The 19,023-nt window shown below is 49.1% G+C and overlaps 1 protein-coding gene across 2 annotated transcripts in view; it reads left to right on the forward strand.

The window, feature by feature from the left end:
- The first annotated feature begins 551 nt into the window (after positions 1 to 551).
- Positions 552 to 19,023, forward strand: part of Inpp5a (inositol polyphosphate-5-phosphatase A) — a 184,665-nt gene continuing 166,193 nt past the window's right edge. Inside the window, exon 1 of one of the 2 annotated variants that reach the window (XM_021637814.2) lies at positions 552 to 932. In XM_021637814.2, the coding sequence (XP_021493489.1) occupies positions 858 to 932 (75 nt within the window). In that variant the 5' untranslated portion in view covers positions 552 to 857. The remainder of the gene's footprint in view (positions 933 to 19,023) is intronic. The other variant, XM_021637815.2, reaches the window with a different exon arrangement.

Below are 19,023 nucleotides of genomic sequence, written 5' to 3' on the forward strand. Positions count from 1 at the left end.
TCGCTCCCTCCCACGATCCGCCAACGTCAGAGTCCCCGTACCCGCGAGGGCCCCCAACCCGTCTGGAGACGTGTTCTGCATCGGGGCCAGGTCCGAGGTTCCCGGAGTTCCAGGGCTCCCAACAAGAGAGGTTAGAAAAGTGAAGGCTGCAGGTGTCGGAGCTCGCGGCTCCTTTAAGAGGCTCCTAGGTAGCAGGGTCGTGACGTCATAGCAGCTGAGGGTGGAATATGCGCGTAACCGAGGCTGGGCCGGGCCAAGCCAGGGGAGGACCCAGAGACCTGACAGACAGGAATACCCCATAGGCCCCGCCCCTCCCCGCTCCTGTGTTGGCTCCGCCCACCCTAGGCCAAGCTTCTGCGAGCAGGCCCCGCCCCTGCGCAGACCCCACCCCTGAGCCTGGCTTGCGCTCGAGCCCCCGCCCTTTCCGCGGACCCTGAGCCGAGGAGCCCGGGACTCAAGTTTGTAGGCTGCGCGCAGGCCCCGCCCTAAAAAAGCCCCGCCCCCGGCGCGACCAGCAGCCCCGCCTTCCAGGGCCCCGCCCCCTATGGGGCGGGACTTGCCCCAGCCGGAGTCGGCGGCGGCGGCTGCGGGAACTTTCCCGGCGGGTCTAATGGCTGCGCGCGGGCCGCTGTGAGGCGCGGCGGCGAGCGGGCGCGGGGCCGCGGAGCAGCGAAGAGCCAGCGACCGCGAGGCTGGAGCCCCGGCCAGGCCCGGTCCGACCCGCCGAGCCCGCGATGCGCCCCGGTGCTGTCCCCCGGCGCAGCTGACGCCCCGCGGCCCCGCGAGACCCCAGCCCTCCCGGCCCCGCAGGAAGCGGCCGCCGCCACCCAGTCCAGCGCCCGCTCCGCCCGGGCACCATGGCGGGGAAGGCGGCCGCCCCCGGCACCGCGGTCCTGCTGGTCACGGCCAACGTGGGCTCGCTCTTCGACGACGTAAGTGCCGCGCCGTCGAATAGGGAGGGGCGGCTGCGGGCCAGGAGTCTCCCAGCCCGGGACCCCGACATCCCCATTTCCAGCTGAAGACCCTAAATTCCGGCCCCTACAGTGCCTCCTATAGCCGAGGACCTTGGGCCAATTGTCTTTTGGACGTGTGACTCTAATGCCCCCTTACCCACAGCTGGGCACCCTGACCAGGAATCCCCCAGGCCCCAGACCCTGACCCGGTATCGGTGGACCCTACGCCAGGAAACTTCTAGCTAGAAACCCCGGACCTTGACACCGCTTTTCTGGTCCCGAGGCCAAACTCTTAAGACCCAGCTTTTGAGCCCCTGTCTTAACCCAGACTATGAGAACCCAGCCTAAGTACGGATCCTTGACTCCTGATGCTGGTACCTTGCTGTGATCCCTGTTCCTTTCCTGCTCCTGAACTCCAGAGCCACAAGTACTGGAATTTTGACCCAGAATGCTGGAACTTGGATGCCCTGGCCTCCAGACCTAACCACACTGACCGCAGGTCTCCCGATTCATCCTGGCCCCTCAGTCTCTGATTTCCAAAGTCTGAATTCTGACTTCAGAAACCCAGTTTTCAAATTTTGGTCTCTTGTCCAAAGCCAGAGCACACTGACCCTGAACTCCGAGTCTATCCTAAAACCTCAGATCCTATACCTACCCTTGGCCCCGGAGCAAGAACCTTGTCCTCTATTTCTGCTCCCACACCCCATTCCTGATCCTTCTTCACCACGTCCCTCCGAGCAGACCTCAACCCCAAACCTTGAGCTCCATCGTCTGAGTCCTGGTCTCTAGATCCCATCCCTCTGTCCTGTCTCCTGGGCGTCCTGATGTGTGAGGCACTCTCATTTTGCCGTGTAACTTGTAATCGCACTAGTTCTCAAATGAGGCAGCTCTATTCAAGCCCTGGAGGACTTTATATTCGTTGTTTACTAAATGAAAAGGTGCTGAAAAGACCAGAAATGATGCCAAGGGCCTTTATCTTGTAAGACTTCTCTCTTCTAGTCCTCAGTCCCACCCTGGAACCCCGGGCTTTCTCCTCTGGGAGGCAGAAGGGAGCTGAGGCCTGGGGCACTGGGAGCTCCCTGGAGCAGGCTGAGGCTGACCTAGTTCAGCATTGCAGCCACGGTGCCACCCCGCTGTTGGTACTTAAACTGCCAACCCAAATAAAGCAGAATGTGGCTCCAAGTGGCATGCTTGTTTAAGAAGAAAGGGTAATGCCACAGATGGAACCCTGTAGCCACGTACACCCCTTTCTCCCTCTCCCTCCCCTTGCCTAGGTGAACAGCTGGGACAGTGCCAGGGCTTGGATACAGGCCTGATGTAGATTTCAGGAGAAGGTCCTGTTACCTTCCTGGCAGCAGGCATGGGAGAAGAGTTTCATTGAGCTGAGTTCACTGACTGTGTATGCTTGGTTTTTACTAGTGAAAGGCAGGCGTTATTGCCGTACTTTATTATTTTCACATATAGACATGAGAGTGTTCTAGTTCCCTGCTGGGGAGGCACTGTCTGCCCTCTCGGGTTATGGACAACTCGTTGTAGTTTCACGTGTGATCGTTTTCTACAAGGGCCTGTATGGGTGTGTGCCCGTATATTTAGCATTCTATTCTAGGCCTTCCAGTAACATGTCACTGTAGCGTGGTTTTGTTCAGATGATTCAGATCCGTTAGCCGTGGCTTCAAAGCCTCAGAAATGTCAGGAAAATTAGGCATGGTGGGGCACTTTCATCTCCCAGGGAAAATAATTTTGCTGTGAAAAACATTCTTTCTAGTAATTTTTGATTCTGAGTTCTAGAGTTTTTGCTGTGTTTCGACCATCTACAGACATACTTACTTCTGTTTGATATTAAAGTGGGTGACTAGCTTCTTTTTAGAACAGGGAGTTATTACCTAGCCCTGGCTGGCCTGGAACTTGCTGTGTAGACCAGGCAGGGATGCACCAACCTCTGCTAGGATTAAAGGTGGTACTCCACTATGACCGGCTTAACTCACTTATGTTTGGCAACATGTTCCCTGCGTTTTTAATTTTTTCTTAAGGTTCTCTGGAGTTTTGTGCTACATTTCTATCCAAAAGGAGTGTTTATCTTGGTGACTTGCACCTAAGTTAATTCCGAGTCAGTCCCCAGGGGCAGGCATATCCTCATTGGAATGACCAAGAAGGGGCACACTCCTATTCTGGGCCATGCTTCCTCGGTGGGAGTTTGGGTGCTGTGGGAAAGAAACTGGGTAGAGAAAGCAGTGAATTCTCAAGTGAGGTAGATTTTAATTCCTTGGCTCCACTAGGCTCAGAAAGCGTGCTTGTGATTGTCCATACACCTTGGTGTGCCGTATGCCCCCAGCTCCAACAGTGTTCAGGACCTTAAAGGGGTTCTTGCTGTGGGAAACAAGCTCTACCCTGCCCAGCGCTTTCTCTGCTGCCTAAGCGAGTCCGTTCCCAGGAGGAAAGTGTCCGATTTGAAACAGTCATGCTGGCTCTGAAGGACATTTTTTCCTTTTATGCACAAGCAGTAGGTGGTTTGTTTCCGCATTTGTAGTTTTGAAAGTCTTCCCTCTGATGCCCCCCTCCTCTTCCTGTTCCAGAGGTGACCCCTCTTAAAACACCATTTTTTTTAAAATTGGGCAGTGAACCCCGGCCTTCCCTGTGTAGCTATAGGCCCCAGCCCATGTATGTAAATTTTAATCATAGCTTTGTCGTCAGTACCCTGGGATCTCCAGAACATCTTGTTCAGCCTGCTCTTGTCTCACTAGCAGTCCTGGCTGGCATCCTTGCCTGGCAGGGTGGCCCATTGCAGTTATGGAGCTGTGCTGCTGAGGGCCTTCAGCTTGCTTCTAGCCCTTTGACCTCATTGTGTTGTCCAAGTGCATCACTGTAGGCAGACTTGTTTCGTGTTCTTAAAAACTGTGGAAGAACCCTCGGGGTGGGGAAGAGAGAAAGGGAGGGAGGGAGAGAGAAAGTGAGAGAGACGGAGAGGGAGAGTTGTACTATCAATAATTATTGTGTTAGATGTCAGGACTGAAAATGTTAAGCACAAAACACTCAAGCAGACACTCTGTCTGCTTTATATGTAGCTCTGAGGCAGGGAAGCTCCATGGTCTCTTGGGTGGGAGTGAGATAGTTAAAGTCATTGCACAGTGTTAGGAAAAAAAATGCACAATCTTGGCTCAGTCAAGCTTTGGGAGAAGAGTTTTCAGCCTGTTCTGAGGACCTCTGTCCCAGCTGGTGTCCCTTCAGAAGTATTTTTCCAGGTAGCCAGGGGCACCTCTGACTTTCTCACTTTCTAGTAGTGACTACCACATTGCCTCTGATTGGTTCCTAGATTGATTGGTTGTCACTGGGAGAGGGGGAGTGGGTGAGCCAGGCTGCGGCTATGATTGCTCTGCTGATCCGCCTAGTGTTTTGGCTGGTGCGTTTGTAGCTTTAGGATCCTGACTTGTTGACTGGTAGTGAACTGAGAAGGTGAACGCCTGCAGGCTTGCTTCAGAGCTCTCCCACCCTTACATGGTCAGGCTGCTCTGTGTTGAGAGTAAGATGTCATTTGGAGCTGGTTTCTTGCTTTGCTTAGTTAATTCCCAAGAGACCCTTTCCAGGCAGACAAGGTCTTGCAGAACTGGCAGTGAGTGTTAGTGGGGACCAAAGGTTCCTAGTCAGTAGGTGTTCTCGAGCCATGGGATGGAGAGAGGCAAATGAGAAGTGCTGTGGGTGGGTAGACTCCAGGCAGGCACCTTGACCCTCTCCCCTCTCCTTCCTGTCTTTGTGGATTTATCATCATTGCCAGGTTTTCCCCATCAGTGTGCAAGGGGCTGTAGTTCTGCCCTCCACAGCAGCCTTTGTGAGGGCAGTCTCCACCTCACTCCTCTCCCCAGGTTCTATGCCACACTTCTTTACTCTGGGATTCTCTGTCATATCCTTGCAGTCAGCTCTAGGACATTTAAGTCACCTCAAAAGAAAGCCCTATACATTGGCTATCACCTTCCATTGCTACTGCCGACCACTAGTATGATGCCATCTCTTTGGATTTGTCTATTCTGGAGGTTCCTGGTTCCTGGACATAAACCTGTAGAGCATGTGGCTTTTGTGTCTGGCTTTATTTATTTTTAATTTAGCAAGGAATCATCAGAATTCTTCTTGTCATAGCATACCTCAGTGCTTTTATGGATGGACATTTGTCCCTGTTGCTTGTGTTTGTCCAGTGATCAGTTAGTGGGCATTTGGACTGTTTTTGCATCTTGGTTGTGAAAACTTGTGAACTCTTGTATATGTGTTCTATGGATGGGTGTTTTCAGTTCTCAGGGTGTGTGTGTGTACCTTGTAGAAGACTTACTGAGTTTTGAAGAAACTGTGTCCCACCTCTGTAGGAGCCACCATGCTGTCTATACATGGCTGTCTCATTTTCTTTAAAAAAAAATATATATATATATATATATATATATATACATATATATATATATATAAAACTATTCGTATAGCACATGTGCGCCTACTGCCCGTAGAGGTCAGAAGAAGGCTTCACATTCTCTGGAATGGAATTATAGGCAGTTCTGAGCTGCTGTGTGGGTGCTGTAATCAAACTTGGGTCTCCTTCAAGAGCAACACATACTCGTAGCTACTGAGCCACCTCTCCAGCCCCCTGCCCTCTATCCATTTCATGCCTCCCCTAGTGGTTCTTAGTTTCTTCACATCCTCCCCAGTACCTAACCTATTGCCTCCCCCCCACCACCCCAAGACTTGACTTCTTGGGAAATCCTGTACTTGCTTCTCCTTTCTCATTTCTCAGGGTGATATACTGAGGTCAAGCCAGACCTTCCCTGGACATGTTTAATTTCTGGTCCTTACCTAGGTTCCATTTCTCTTTGTGATGCCCAAAACTTCAACAGAGAGGCTGAAGCTGAGGCCAGGATGGCCTTGTGCAGCACAGAGGGCCCAGCCAGGCCTACTGCAATCAGCCTCCATAGAAGACCAGCACTCTTTAGAAAGTCATTTTTAGGAGCTAGAGAGATGGCTCAGCAGTTTAAAAACACTGTCTGCTCTTCCAGAGGTCCTGAGTTCTATTCCCAGCAACCACACAGTGGTTTCCGACTATCAGTAATGAGATCTGGTGCCCTCTTCTGGCATGCAGGCAGAACATTGTATAAATAATAAATAACGAGTCTTTAAAAAAATTTGTGAGAAAAAAAGTTATTTTTACGAGTGTGTGTGTGTGTGTGTGTGTACATGAGTATAGTGCCTGTCAAGGCCAGAAGCGGGCACGTATTCCCTGAAACTGGGTGCTAAGAACTGAACTTGGTTCTTCTGTAAGAACATTACAAGCTGTCTTAACCAGTGACCCATTCCTGCTAGCACTTTCTTGAAGGGGGAATGGCTGGCTTGGCTCTTTACTCTTTGGCAGAGCTTGTGGCTGCCAGTGGCTAGGCTTTTCCTGCTGGAAAAGGCTGCTTTCAATGTTTAGAATTCTGAGATAAACCTGGTAGTCATCTGTTTCCATGCTGTGAACGCTCCCTCCTTAACTTTTTCCCACTGTGAAGGAACTGGCACCACGTGTCTCTCATCTATCCCTAGTTGGTCTCTGGATAGGTAGGTGGCTTAGGAGTCTCAGTGTTCTTTGTTTTGGCACTGCTGTTTGTGAACAGAGATTCCAGCAGGCAGTCTGAATTAGTCAGTTCTTTGACTGTGTAAGACAGGACTGACCCTTGTCTCCCAGGGTGGTGGGATCAAGTGAGACAGTATTGTAACATTTCTGCTACTGAGGCTGGTGCTCTGACACTGTGTGAAACCATTTCTGACTTGTAAACACAGGTGCTTTTCCACAGATAGCATTTCCTGGCTGCTGTCAGTGTTTAGAATGTTGAGGTACAATGTTTAGAATTTTGAGATAGACCTTGGCCTCCGCCTCCCTGCTCTGCTTTTCCCCCCACCCCAGCTCAGTCCCAATGTGAAGGAAACTAGGACCCTGTGTCTCTCTATTGTTGACTAGCCATTGAAGGTGCAGTATCCCTCTGGAGGGCTGCCATCCTCCATGTGGCCTGTTTTCGTTGCTCCAGAGGTGCTGAGGGACCTGGGCACATGGGGGGTGGCTGGAAATATTAAATAGTTTTCCATCTTTGAAGCAGGAAGGGAGGGTAGAGCTGTTGGATGGCCCAGTGACACTTGGGGGCAGTTGTGTTCACATAGTCTCCACAGACACCTGAGCAGTCTCATTATGTGGGTGGGTGGGGTCTTCTTCCTAGTGGTAGGGCTGTGTGGTGGTTGTGTCTCTGTGTGGCTTTTTAATCTGTGATGGGTGTTTTCACGGACTTGGTAGTCTAATTGGGAAGTCACAGAAACCCAGCCCAGACCTGCCTATGCTAAGGTCCTCAGGAGTCCCTGTCCTAGGCCATAAGACTGCAATTGAGAGGGTTAGACTTGGGAAGAGAAGCCAGCTTTCCTAAGTTACAGCTAAGAGACTGTGTGCCTCCCCTGCAAATGGCCTCATCTGTGAGGCCTCTGTCCTGTGCTGTTCAAGGACAGGCATGCTCACTGGGTGTCCTGCCCTGATGTGGGTTCACGAAAGGACCAGTGTGGCTGAGACAGAAGGTGGGCTTGCTTGTTCCCCTCCCAGTGCAGTGGGTGAGACCTTTGCAGTAGGATACGTGGGAATCTCCCACACTGGCGGACTCTACAAAGGCCTGAGGAGGTGCCTGTGCTGGCCAGGCTCTTGGCTCTGATGGGCAGTCAGGTAATGCATTGGCTACCTATGTCTGCTTTGCAAACAACACCCTTGAAGTTGCAGGGAGGGGATTTGGCAGCTCTTACAGCCATTTTGGGCTCTCTTTCCTGGAGAGTGGACTGGGGTTTGGCCTTTGGGCATGATGAAACCTAGAAAGGTCCAGAACTAATTCTCAGGGAAGGCAGCCTGATCTTGTACCCCTCAAGGGACTAAGGATCCTGGTGCTAACCTGACAAGATAGGGTGGTGAGAAAACTTTCTGGTCTTTCCTTAGTAATGAATGAAAATGAAGCATCTAAAATGTAAGACCAGTGAGAGGCCATTGCCTGTCTTCATGTGAGGAGAATTTGGATCCAGACATGGAAATCCTACTCTGATTTAATAAATAGTATTGGCAGATTGGAGATATGGTCCACCAACTTAATGCAGCATCCCTGTGGGCTCTGTGGGAGGCTGGCTCCTCACCATTGGTCCCTAGCCCACAGTTTTTTGCAACTGCTGTTTTGTGAGCCTGTCTTTGGACTTCATCGTCGAGACACTTGAGTCACTGTTGTGCTTCTGCTTGGCATTAGTGATGAGTACACCCCTGGTGCCTGCATAGTTCCTCCAACGCTTAAACTGTGAAAGGTTGTTTTAAGAGGTGGCATGCTACCAAAGGAATGATTGCTGGATGCCCCTTTGCCATAGGGAGGAGCTGTGCCAGCTGGTCCTCTATAGGATGCTTGAGTAGCTATCTTGTATAGATCAACCCCTATGATGCAAAGAGTCCTAGGCTCTGGCAGGGTCTCTGGGTGGTCTGGGCTTGATGTTTGATGTAAGGGGATTCCTAGCTGGAGATGTACCCTGACTGTGGTAGCGACATCAGTGCCCTGCAAGTCTGGAGCACTGGGTCTGTTTTCCCTTTTGCAAATGGGATGTCTTCAACTCATTTCTAGGAGAATCTCCATGGGCTAGTTACTGCAGAGCCCTGACACAATGATTGACCATTGTGCCCTTGGGCCATTTGTCTTACTGGTTTATCTCTCTGATGAGGGTAAGGTGCATTTCCTTGGAGTTTGCTGAGGCCATGGGTTAGTCTCCCTGCCCTCTGTCCTGGGGTATGCATGTAGAACACAGCTACCTTTTCATGTTGGAGCAGCTGGACCAGCTCCTGCCCTCTACTCTGGTCCTACTCCACCTCTAAACTGGCTATGCCCCACAGCACAGTCTCCATGATGAATCTGCCCTCAACATCTTCATCCCAAACTCCAAGTCTATTAGCTCACATGGTTGGATATTCCAGCTGATTTGCTTGCTACTTTTCCCTCTCAAATTCCTCCCAGGCCTTTCTCTTCCCTTGGAGGCTCAGATAGGCCACACTCTGAGTCAGCATGAACTGTGTGTCTACTACCTTTAAAATATAGATTTATATTTATCTCTATGTGTATGTATTTATATATGTATGTGTAAGTGTCCATGGAGGACAGAAAAGGTCATTGAATACCCTGGAGCTGGAGTTATATGTGGTTGTGAACTGCTCAGTATGGGTGGTAGGAACCAAATTTGGGTCTTCTGGAAGAACAATCCCTTCTTAACTGCTGAGCCATCTCTTCAGTGGCCCCTCCCCTTTCTTACCAGACATCTGAGCCCGGTGCATTTTCTGCTCCTACCTGTTCATGCTTCAGCAAGCAGGAATCACACCTGGAAGTCTGATTAAGGAGACTAGAGCAGAGAGTGAGGAACACCTGCTTGTTGCTGCTGCTGGGCCCGCACTGCCCTCCTAGTCTGATGTGGGGAACTTGCTGTGGGTCCCCTGGGACAGCAGCCTCATCTTCACTATGTCTCTGGGTGTTGAGCTGCTGCCAGATGGCTGGCCAGCCACTCACTGAGCCTGAACGCATGTGGCTAACGGTTATAGCCTCCTGTCTGACCTGGCACTGCTCCCAGCAGAACCTCAGCTGCTGCAGTTTTTCTGTCTAGCTGCCTTGGCCTGCTGGAACACTTGGGACTCCCCGGAAGCTCCCTTCTGCACTGGTGCAGTCTCCTCTGTTCTGTCTCCTTCTTCCCCGTCACAGTGCTTGTTGCTCAAGTAGGACACATTTCCACATCTGTGGCCTCTGAACCACTGTTCTTTCCCGGGGTCCCCTCCAGATCCCTGCAGGGGCTGGTGGCTCTCACCGATCCTTCCAGGACCAGCTTTGGGCAATATGCTTAGAGCTTTCATTCCCTGCCTACCCCTTCTCCAACCTGAAATGATTCTAGGTTTTGCTTTGTCATGTCATTTTCCTCAGTTGACAGCTTTCAATATCCACATTGCCTCCAGGTGTTGGGCCTCTGACAGTGGCATTGTATGATTTGGGGATCTACACTAGTGGCTAGAGGGCAGGAGTGGAGAGATGGCAGGTTTCCTTGAGGTGGCTGATGCCCACCCATCCCAAGTCAGGATGAAGATGGAGGCTAGGTAGGAGGTGTTTTAGTCAGCTGACACTAAAGGCAGTGTCCTGGCACAGTGACGTTAGCATTGGCTCTGCTTGCACCTCATGTGCCATGGGGATAAGTATGGTCTGACACATTCATGTGGTTAGTGGAAAAGTCTGGTTCTTGGACTGTAGCTCTTTTCCTTTTAAACAGTTTTTTATTGAGGAATAATTTGCATACCATACAATTTACCTAGGAGGCTGCATAGGTCAGTGACTTTTGGAAAATGCCTGCGTTTATGCAGCTATTGACATGAAGCCGTTTTGCAACACTTCCCTGCCTGCCCTCTGCAGTGCTCAGCCCTAGCCGTTGGCTCCACCCACTTCAGCTCTGCTGTCCTGTAGAATCCTGCCTTTCTTAAAGTTTCCGTGACACAGAATTATATGATGTTCAGTCTGATGTCTGGTTTCTCTCACTGAGTACAGTGTCATGATCTTGAGGTTCCTCAGTTTTGTGTGCCGACAGTTAACCTGGATTGTGGCTGAGCTGTATTGTACTGTAGGGTCACATGGTTCATTCATTCTCAATAGACAGGCCTTTGGGGTACAGTGAGTGAGTAAACATTGTTTCTATGGACATGGGTGCTTGTCTTCCTGGGGCTTGCAGTTCTGTGTGGGTGTGGGTATGGGTGCTAGCTTCCCTGGGAATGGTTGAACAGTCAGTGTGTGTGTGTGTGTGTGCACCATTTCATACTCTTCTGGCAGTGTGTGTGGCTCAGCCCTTTGCTGTGCAAGCACCTGTTGGTGGCTTCCTGATGATGAGCAGGCATGGCATGCCCTGTGGATCTCATTTGCATTTCTAGACTTTTCTTTTAAACAGTAGGCATCCTACAAGTTGATTCCTTTGCCATGTTGGTAACAGCTTTTGGTAATGACTGAGTTGGGCAGTTCCATGGCTGCTGTCCTGCTGATCGCCTCTTTAGGTGGGGCACAAGGTGCTGGGACCCCACTGGAGGTCCCATTTACTTGGACAGATGTCATAATGTTCCTTCATTGAGCACGGTTAATTCAGGTGAAACAGGGGTAGGCATCCTTCCAGAGCTCAGTAGAAGATCCTCTTCTGTTGCCTACAGGTGCAGGAACATGGCACTGCTGAGGGGAAAAGGGTCCTGTAGCCCAACCCATGCCTGTCAATCTCTATGCGTGTGGGGGTTCTTTTCCAGGGACCCTCAGTAGCTATTGGCCTGGTGTTCTTGTCTTTTCTAGTCACCTTCTCCCTAGGGCTCTGGATTTGTGTCTGTACACCCATATGCAAGTCTTACAGCCACTTTGTGGCTCTCTGGACCCAGGCTCTTTGTAGGATTGTGGGCATGCTGGGGATAAGTCATGGCATGCTGGGTGGGGGCAGTGCTGCCAGGCTGGTTGTTGCTGTGGGCTAAGCAGTTGCTCCTTGAGGTTACATGGGAAACATCTGTCTGCAGTGGGATGGTCTGGCCTTCTTGGCAGCAGGTGGCTTAGGCCCATCAATACAGCTACTGTAGGAGAGCAGGGGGTATTAATTGCAGCTGGGAGGCATCTGGCTGCCTCAGTGGTTGGGGAAACAAGAGGAAGCCAGAATTTGGTCTTGTTTATCATTTAGGAGGATTCTTGACCTTGTCTAAGGCTGTGGGGTGATGGGCTATCAGGCTTGCTGGCCCTTTGCACCTTTTCTGGTTTCTGTGGGTCCCTCAGCTTTGCAGGGCCATTTTACAAGGCCTGGTATTTCCCTCTCTGGGAGCTGGCCATTGGGATGGCTTGGATGTGTGGCCTGCACCCATCTGGGCTTGGAGGTCCATTATACAAGGCCCCATCTGGGATCCTGAGAAGAAGCCAGGGAGGCCTACCCTTCAGCTCTTCACAGCCTCCCTTGTCCACCTTTTGAGATTTTGGTGATTGCTGGCTACATGATGAGTTAGGATGAAGTCAGAGTAGGCAGCTGGCTCTGACCACTCAGGTGACACACATGTGGATGCTAAGATCTGGCCATCCACCTTCCTTCTGTGGACTCTGCAAGCCTTATGCTAGAGAAAAAGGCTACCACTGTCATTGGTCAGTGAGCCCCTGGGAAGTTCTGGGGTTGTGTACTGGATTCAGACTATAGAGCTTTGTGAGGGGCTTCAGTGAACACTTGTTTTGTCCAGTTTGCTATGTGTCAGTTGTCCCTAGCACCTTGGAGGTGAGGCCAACCCATGTTGTGTATGATCTAGGATAGGTTATTTGGACTCACTCTCGTAGGGCTTGTTCTCTTGGGATGGCATCTGTCTGAGGAGCAGGCAGATTTCTGGGGACATGTTTTGCTGCTTTTCTTCTTCATCACCGTTTGGGTTTTTCAGATCTGTCATAACTTCCTGTTTTTTTGTAACGACCTGGGGGCCCTCACTGTTGCAGTCAGGTGGTGTACTCTGTGCACTGTCCAGGTGGGAGGAGAGGGCCAGGTCATGTGTGGGAAACATGGGTGAGCCATGGAAACTGACCAGTAAGGTAAACAAAACAGCACCCTGGTGACAGACGAGGCTGTCTGAGACCCTCACTGGGTCACATGGGGGTCTCATTTCCCCCAACCTGCCTCACTTGGTGCAGTAACATTGGGGTCCCCCAAACCCTTTTATTACCTTTACACAGTTCCAGTTTCATGTGGCTCTGCTGTGTCTTAGAGGAAGGACAAGGCCTGGGGAGGGCATGCTGGGGAATGAGGGGAGGCCTCTGTCAGGAGGGCCTTGGTCGACTGGATTTGGTTCAAGGTGCTTTGCATGTCAGGCCTGTCACCCTCATGGTTCTGAGTGTTCTGCCTCCCATGCAAAGACACCTGGTAACCCACCTTCCCCACAGCCTGGAACCCCAGTACCCCTAGCATTGAAGCATAATTCTGAATGAGAAGGTCTTCATCGAGCCAGTCTCAAGAGTAGCCTAGAATATAGAGATACTCTGATACGGAGACCACACAGCCACTGGTACAGGTGGCAGGAGCCGAGTCCTTAAGGCTTTGGTTCTAAGCTAGCTGGGGAGGCAAGGGGGGAGTGGCTGTTGGGGTACTGTGACACAAGAGCAGAGTCAGGAAATGGGGAGCTATGTGGCTGATAAGGCTGACAGTGGTAGGAAAAGGCACTGTGGGCTAAGAGGTGCTGTGTGCTGATGGTTCTCAGGCCCCTACTTTATAGCGAACAAGGTCATTGGCCTGGGTCTGCATCTCGAGGGAGGGTGTGGTGAGTTGTGGAGTGCCATGTCTGCTGTGCTGCTACTGTTGTCCCTCAGAGTGGGGGCTTGAGTCCAGCTGAGCCCCTAAGCTGACTGCAGATTTATCTACTGATAAGCACCTGCTCCTATGGAAGACAAGAGGTTGCATTGGGGGTGGGGTTAGGGGAGTCTAGGAGCTTCAAGTGGCTTTGAACTTCTGAGCTGTTGTGAGTGTCCCTATGATTGAATGCCAGGGTCCTGGACAGTAGGGACATTGTGGTATACCTAAGAACTGTGGATAATGGACTCGGAGACATTAATACACAATCTTTCCATCCTTTTTTCTTTTTTTGGAATAAAATTCTACTTGGGAGAGATCAGACATACCATAGCATTAATGGGATATCAGCACCTATGATTTGATGATTTCAATGACTGTATTCTCCTTGGGTGGTGTGTAACATAGATGCATAGCACTGACATCCCTGTTCACGCTCTGGAGGAACTAAATGCTGTGTGCTATGTGGCCTACGTAGATGCGCAGTGGAGGGATTTCAGTCTGTGAATGGTGTTTGCATTAGGGTCTGTCTTCTTGATGAGACACTGACTTGCAGCATCCTTGTAGGAGAGTGCTGAGCTCTCACCTGCTGGAGTCAGCTTACATCCAGTGGCTGAAAGCTGTTCATGGAGCAAATCCAGGTTTAGATCTGAGTCTATGGGCACTTGCCAGAATGTGTATGTCCCTGGGGCACCTGTTGAAATATCTAGGTTCTGGTGTCTGAGGGCAGTTAATTGAATTGGACCAGGAACATATGGTTAGAAAAAGAAATAGGCAGCTTATTAGAAAAAAAAAAAAAAAAAAAAAAGCCCTCCTGGGAATGGGAGTAGGCTAGTGAGCTCAGGGCAAAGCCCCCAAAGGCAGAAGTCACAAGGAACATGACCTTTTACATTTATATTTACATAATAACTCCCGCCTCTTCTACTTTAGCTCAGGGTTTTCTTGCACTAACTCTGTTCATTATATGACGCCCAGGTGGGAAGGGCTTCTATGCTTTCTCTGCTAGTTTGCTGCTTTTATGTTGATCTTTCCCCCAAAGCTTTATTAGCTGGCATATCTTTAATCACAGCACTTGGGAGACAGAGGCATTTGGATCTCTGTGAGTTCAAGGCCAGCTTAGTCTACATAGTGAGTTCCAGGTTAGCCAGAGATGCACAGGAAGACCTTGTCCCCAAAACAAGACGAAGCAAATGTGCACTACATGGGTGAGGTGCCCTTGGAGGCCATTAGGGGTCATCAGATCTTTGGAACTGGAGTTACAAGCAGTTGTGAGCTGCCTGATGTGGGTTCTGGTAACCAAACTCTGGTCCTCTGGAAGAGCAGCAAGTGCTCTTAACTATCAAGCGGTCTCTGCCCCCTTATGCTGATCTTAATGTAGCTTTCTTTCAGTCTCTATTCTACCACACAGTTCCATGATCTGGGTTTGGAAGAGGTCTGCCCAGCATTTTGCCTCTGGCTGTCTGCTAGTTGCAGCATTACTGCCCAGAATGTGCTTTTTCACGCAGAGTGCTATCCAAGTGGATACTCATGGCTGCCTTGTGCCTTAGAGAGTGTCAGTCTCTGTCCTCTGACAAACTGGGAAGCTGACCCAGTGTTAGTGTTGTTGTTGAATGTGTTCAGGTTCTTACCATGGCAATAATTTCTTACTTTATAGAAAAAGCAACTTGGCTTCCAGGCATTGCATTCATTCGGGCAGGGTAGGCAGGAGAATGTGGTGGTATCTGACAAGGAAGGGGTATTCTTTATCTCTGGGTTTCCTTCCCACATGCTCATTTGTGACTGGGGTTGCCAGGAGCCATGGAAAAGCTAGTGCCTTCCTGAGACTGACTTGGGAATATTTGTGCACACGTACCTAGCAAACATGGACACACTGACATGAGGCTCTCAAAGAGACAGCTCATGCTGGGACTAATCATAGCTAAACCTTCACGATCCCTTCTTAGACTGTGGTGGCCTGGCTGCTACCTGCTGTGGTATTTCCGCCCCTTATCCAGTTCCCCATCTGGGCTTTCTGGAAGATGTTTGGAGCTACTTGGTCCTTTGCTATCAATTCTCTGGATTGAAAGAGGCAGGACATGGTGTCAGTGGCATTTACTCCAGTGTGTGTGTGTGTGTGTGTGTGTGTGTGATGCAAGGAAGCTGGTGGTATTTCTATACAGCTAGAGCAAGCTCTGCAGCTGGGAGGAGAGTGGTATATGTAACATTAAGGAGGTGTTCTGAGTTCCTGTGCAGTTCCACAGAACTTTGTTTCCCTCTTCAGACTGTGGGTCTCAGAGGGGCCTTTGGAATGGAAGCTATCTGGTGGTGGTGACGTTCCAGGCACTTGCTGGCTGCTGCTTCCAACTTCCCAGAGTCCCAAGGGTCCATGGACATGGGGCTTTTGGAAGCTGTAGTCAAATCCACATCTGTGCCCATTGTGCCTAGCCCAGGCTGAGTTGAGCAAATTAAGCGTCCTTCAGATTTGCCCCATCTTGCCTCCTCTAGAAGCCTCTCTAAGCCCTGGGCCTTGTCATTCACCTTGGCTGGCCAAGTGCCGCGGGTCCTTAGCTCACTCAGTTTGCAGTTTGCATTTTGTGGCCCTTGCCTTTGAGCTGCCTTACCAGGCTGGGAGAAGCCTTCATGGAATGGTTCTGCTTTTGTGTACACGGTATGGGTGTGGCCTAAACCAACTGCTTCCTTAGGAGGAGGGTTTTTCTTGTCGGCCCCACTGACTGAGCAGTTGTGTAAGTGAGGCCTCACGTCTGGAGTATTTGTTATTTCATGGAAATGTGTGCTTGTGTGTGTGCACACAGTGTGTTCCTATTTGTAGAACATCCCTCATTTTCATTTGGAAGAGTCTGTACTGTTTTATTATTATTATCTATAAATTCTAAAATTCAGGTAGTGTAAAAATCCTGTTCTAATTTAGTGTACAGTTTAGTGTTTCTATATGTTCACCACCACTCTCAGTCCCAGGATACCTTAGCATCCTGAAAAAGAAACCCAGTGCTTATTTGTAGTCACTCTCATCCCATTTCCCTGAAACCCTGGCAACCAGAAATCTACTTTTTGTCTCAGGGTCACTGGTTCTGGACATTTCCTGTGAATGGGATCCAGCAGTCTGCGTCCTGTTGGATGCTTTGACTCAGCACGATATTTTCTAGGATGGCCTGTGGTGCAGCAATGGTGATCCTTCATTCACTTTTGTGACCCAGTGCTATTTCATTGTGTAGAGATACACTGCATTGTGGTTTGACAGCCTGTTGGCTGTTACAGATAGGGCTGCTGCGAATATCCACGCATGAGCTTTTGTTTGAACATAGATTTCTGTTTTCTTGAGTGTAAACCCAGCTGTGGAGGTGCTAGCCAAGGAAGCTTAGCTTTTGAGGAACTGCTGCTGGGTGCTTTCCATGGCCAGACCGTCCCACGTTCCACCAGCACTAAGTGACAGTTCTAATGTTTCCACATCCCCAAACAGCACTTGTTTCTGTTCATCTTTAATAATAACCGTCCTGGTAGGTGTAAAGTGACATCTCCCTGTGGTCTGATGGGCAGTTCTTGATGTTGAATTCCTTCATGAGCTTATTGGGTATTTATACATCAACTTTGAAGATTCAAATCTGCAGCACATTTCAACTTTTCAAAAAAATGTTGAATTTTTAGAATTCTTGATATATTTTGGATACTAGACCTTACCAACTGTGTGATTCACAATTTCTTCTGCCATTTGGTGTATTGTATTTATTTCTTGAATGTTATTTGAGGCAGGAATGGTATTAATTTTGATGGACTATGCCTTGCTTTTTCTTTGGTTGTTTGTATCTAGTCTGAGGTTAGAAAGACATCTGTTTTCTTCTAAGACCTACAGTCATATAACATTGGAGCTTTGCTTCTTTTGGATGTGTCTCTCTAGTTGTTCCAGTAGCATTTATTGAAAAGACTCTTATTCCCCACCAGGCCATCCTACCACTCATCTTGAAATTTAAATTGGTCATGAACATAACCATTTATTTCTGGACTCTCATCTCTATTTCATTGCTTGACATGTCCATCCTTTTACTGGCATCACACTCTATTGATTACTGTAGCTTTGTAGAAAGGTTTGAGATCAGAAATGTGAGACCTCTAACTTTTTGTTTTGTTTTTGTTCTAAGTCTTGTCTTGGCCATTTCCTTCGATTTCTATAGGAATTTCAGGCTTTTTTTGTCAGTTTCCACAAAAAGCCAGCTTGAACTTGGACAGAGAGTATCACAAGTCTGTGGATTTTTGAGGGGAGTGTTACCATTGAAATAGTATTCTTACAATCGATTTGAATTTGTCTTAATTTCTTCTTACATTATTGATTTTTTAAAAGTTAATCTACAAAGTAAAACACCTCTCTGCCCCCATCATACCTTGCTTATTACCACTCTTCTATTATCTTTCCCTTCAACTATCTCTTCAACTACTTTTACTGATGTTTTAAAAATTATTTTATAGGTCTTGAACTTAGGCTAAATTTATCTTTATTGTTGTGTTTGAGAGTTTTCTTTCTTAATGAGTTAGCTTTACTGGTTTGCATCTTGCTAGGAATTCTTTGGGCACCTGACTGCTTATCTCACTGGTCCATGATTGTTCTTTTGGTCTTTTCACTTCTACAATGCTGGAGATAATGTCTTGTCCTTCATCCCTGACTTTAGTAATTGACTCTCCCTCACCAGGCTATTGTAGGTTTGCCAATTTTGATGATCTTCTGGATTCCCAGGTTTCTTCTGTCTTCTAGTTGGTGTTGGCTGCTTTCAGAGTTAAATCAAATGGAAGCCTTGCTTAAGTGTTCCTGTCTCATCGCTCTGGCCTTCACTAAGCTGATGACCTGATGACAGCAGATAGAGCTGTTCTTCTGGGTGTCCTGGGTCATCGGTATAGCTCTAAGTTTGAAGCTATGCTCCTGTTTGTATAAGCCTTGGGAGAACCTCAGCAGGGGCACTTTGTTGACTTAATATGTTGATGGAATAAGGATTCATCAGGTAAGGGCTGGCTTCCAATAGAAAGATGAATGCCCCGGTGTCTTCTAAGCCTGCAGCTCCAAGTGTTTGAGAGAACATAGAACCCCCATACCAGGGGCCATGTACCTGCACAGTTGCCATGTTCTAATGAGTTCATCTCTGTCCTAACAAGGTTTCTATTGTAATTAACATCACGACCAAAAGCAGCTTGGGAAAGGAAGTGTTTATGACATTTTAAAGCTCACAGTCCATCATGACGGGAGAATCAAGGAAGAGAACACAAGGCAATAACTTGAAGGAGGAACTGAAGCAGAGACCATATAAGGATGCTGTTCCCTGCTGTGATCCCCATACCTTGCTCAGCTTTCTTTCCAGACAATCCCAGCCCACCTGCCAGGTGTGGTCCACCCACCGTGGGCTGAGTCCTCTTATATTAATAACAAATCAAGAAAATGCTCCACAGGTTTGTATAAAGATCAGTCTGGTGGGAGGCATTTTCTCTGTTGAGTTTCCTTCCTCCCAGATGACCTTAGCGTGTGTCCAGTTGACAGAGAAAACAAACCTACTGCAACTGACAAAATAGGAAGAAGGGAGCACTTTCGGACAACTCTTGAAGAAATGCCCTCTGAACAGTTTCCATTCAGCAGCCCTTTGCAGTGAACACCCGTGGGTGTGTGTCTTGTGTGTACTCCCTGTAAGCTTGGAGAAGTCTGTGAGCAGGCTAACCTGCCTCACTTGAGTTG

Source organism: Meriones unguiculatus, chromosome 1, assembly GCF_030254825.1.
Source record: "Meriones unguiculatus strain TT.TT164.6M chromosome 1, Bangor_MerUng_6.1, whole genome shotgun sequence".
NCBI lineage: Eukaryota > Metazoa > Chordata > Mammalia > Rodentia > Muridae > Meriones > Meriones unguiculatus.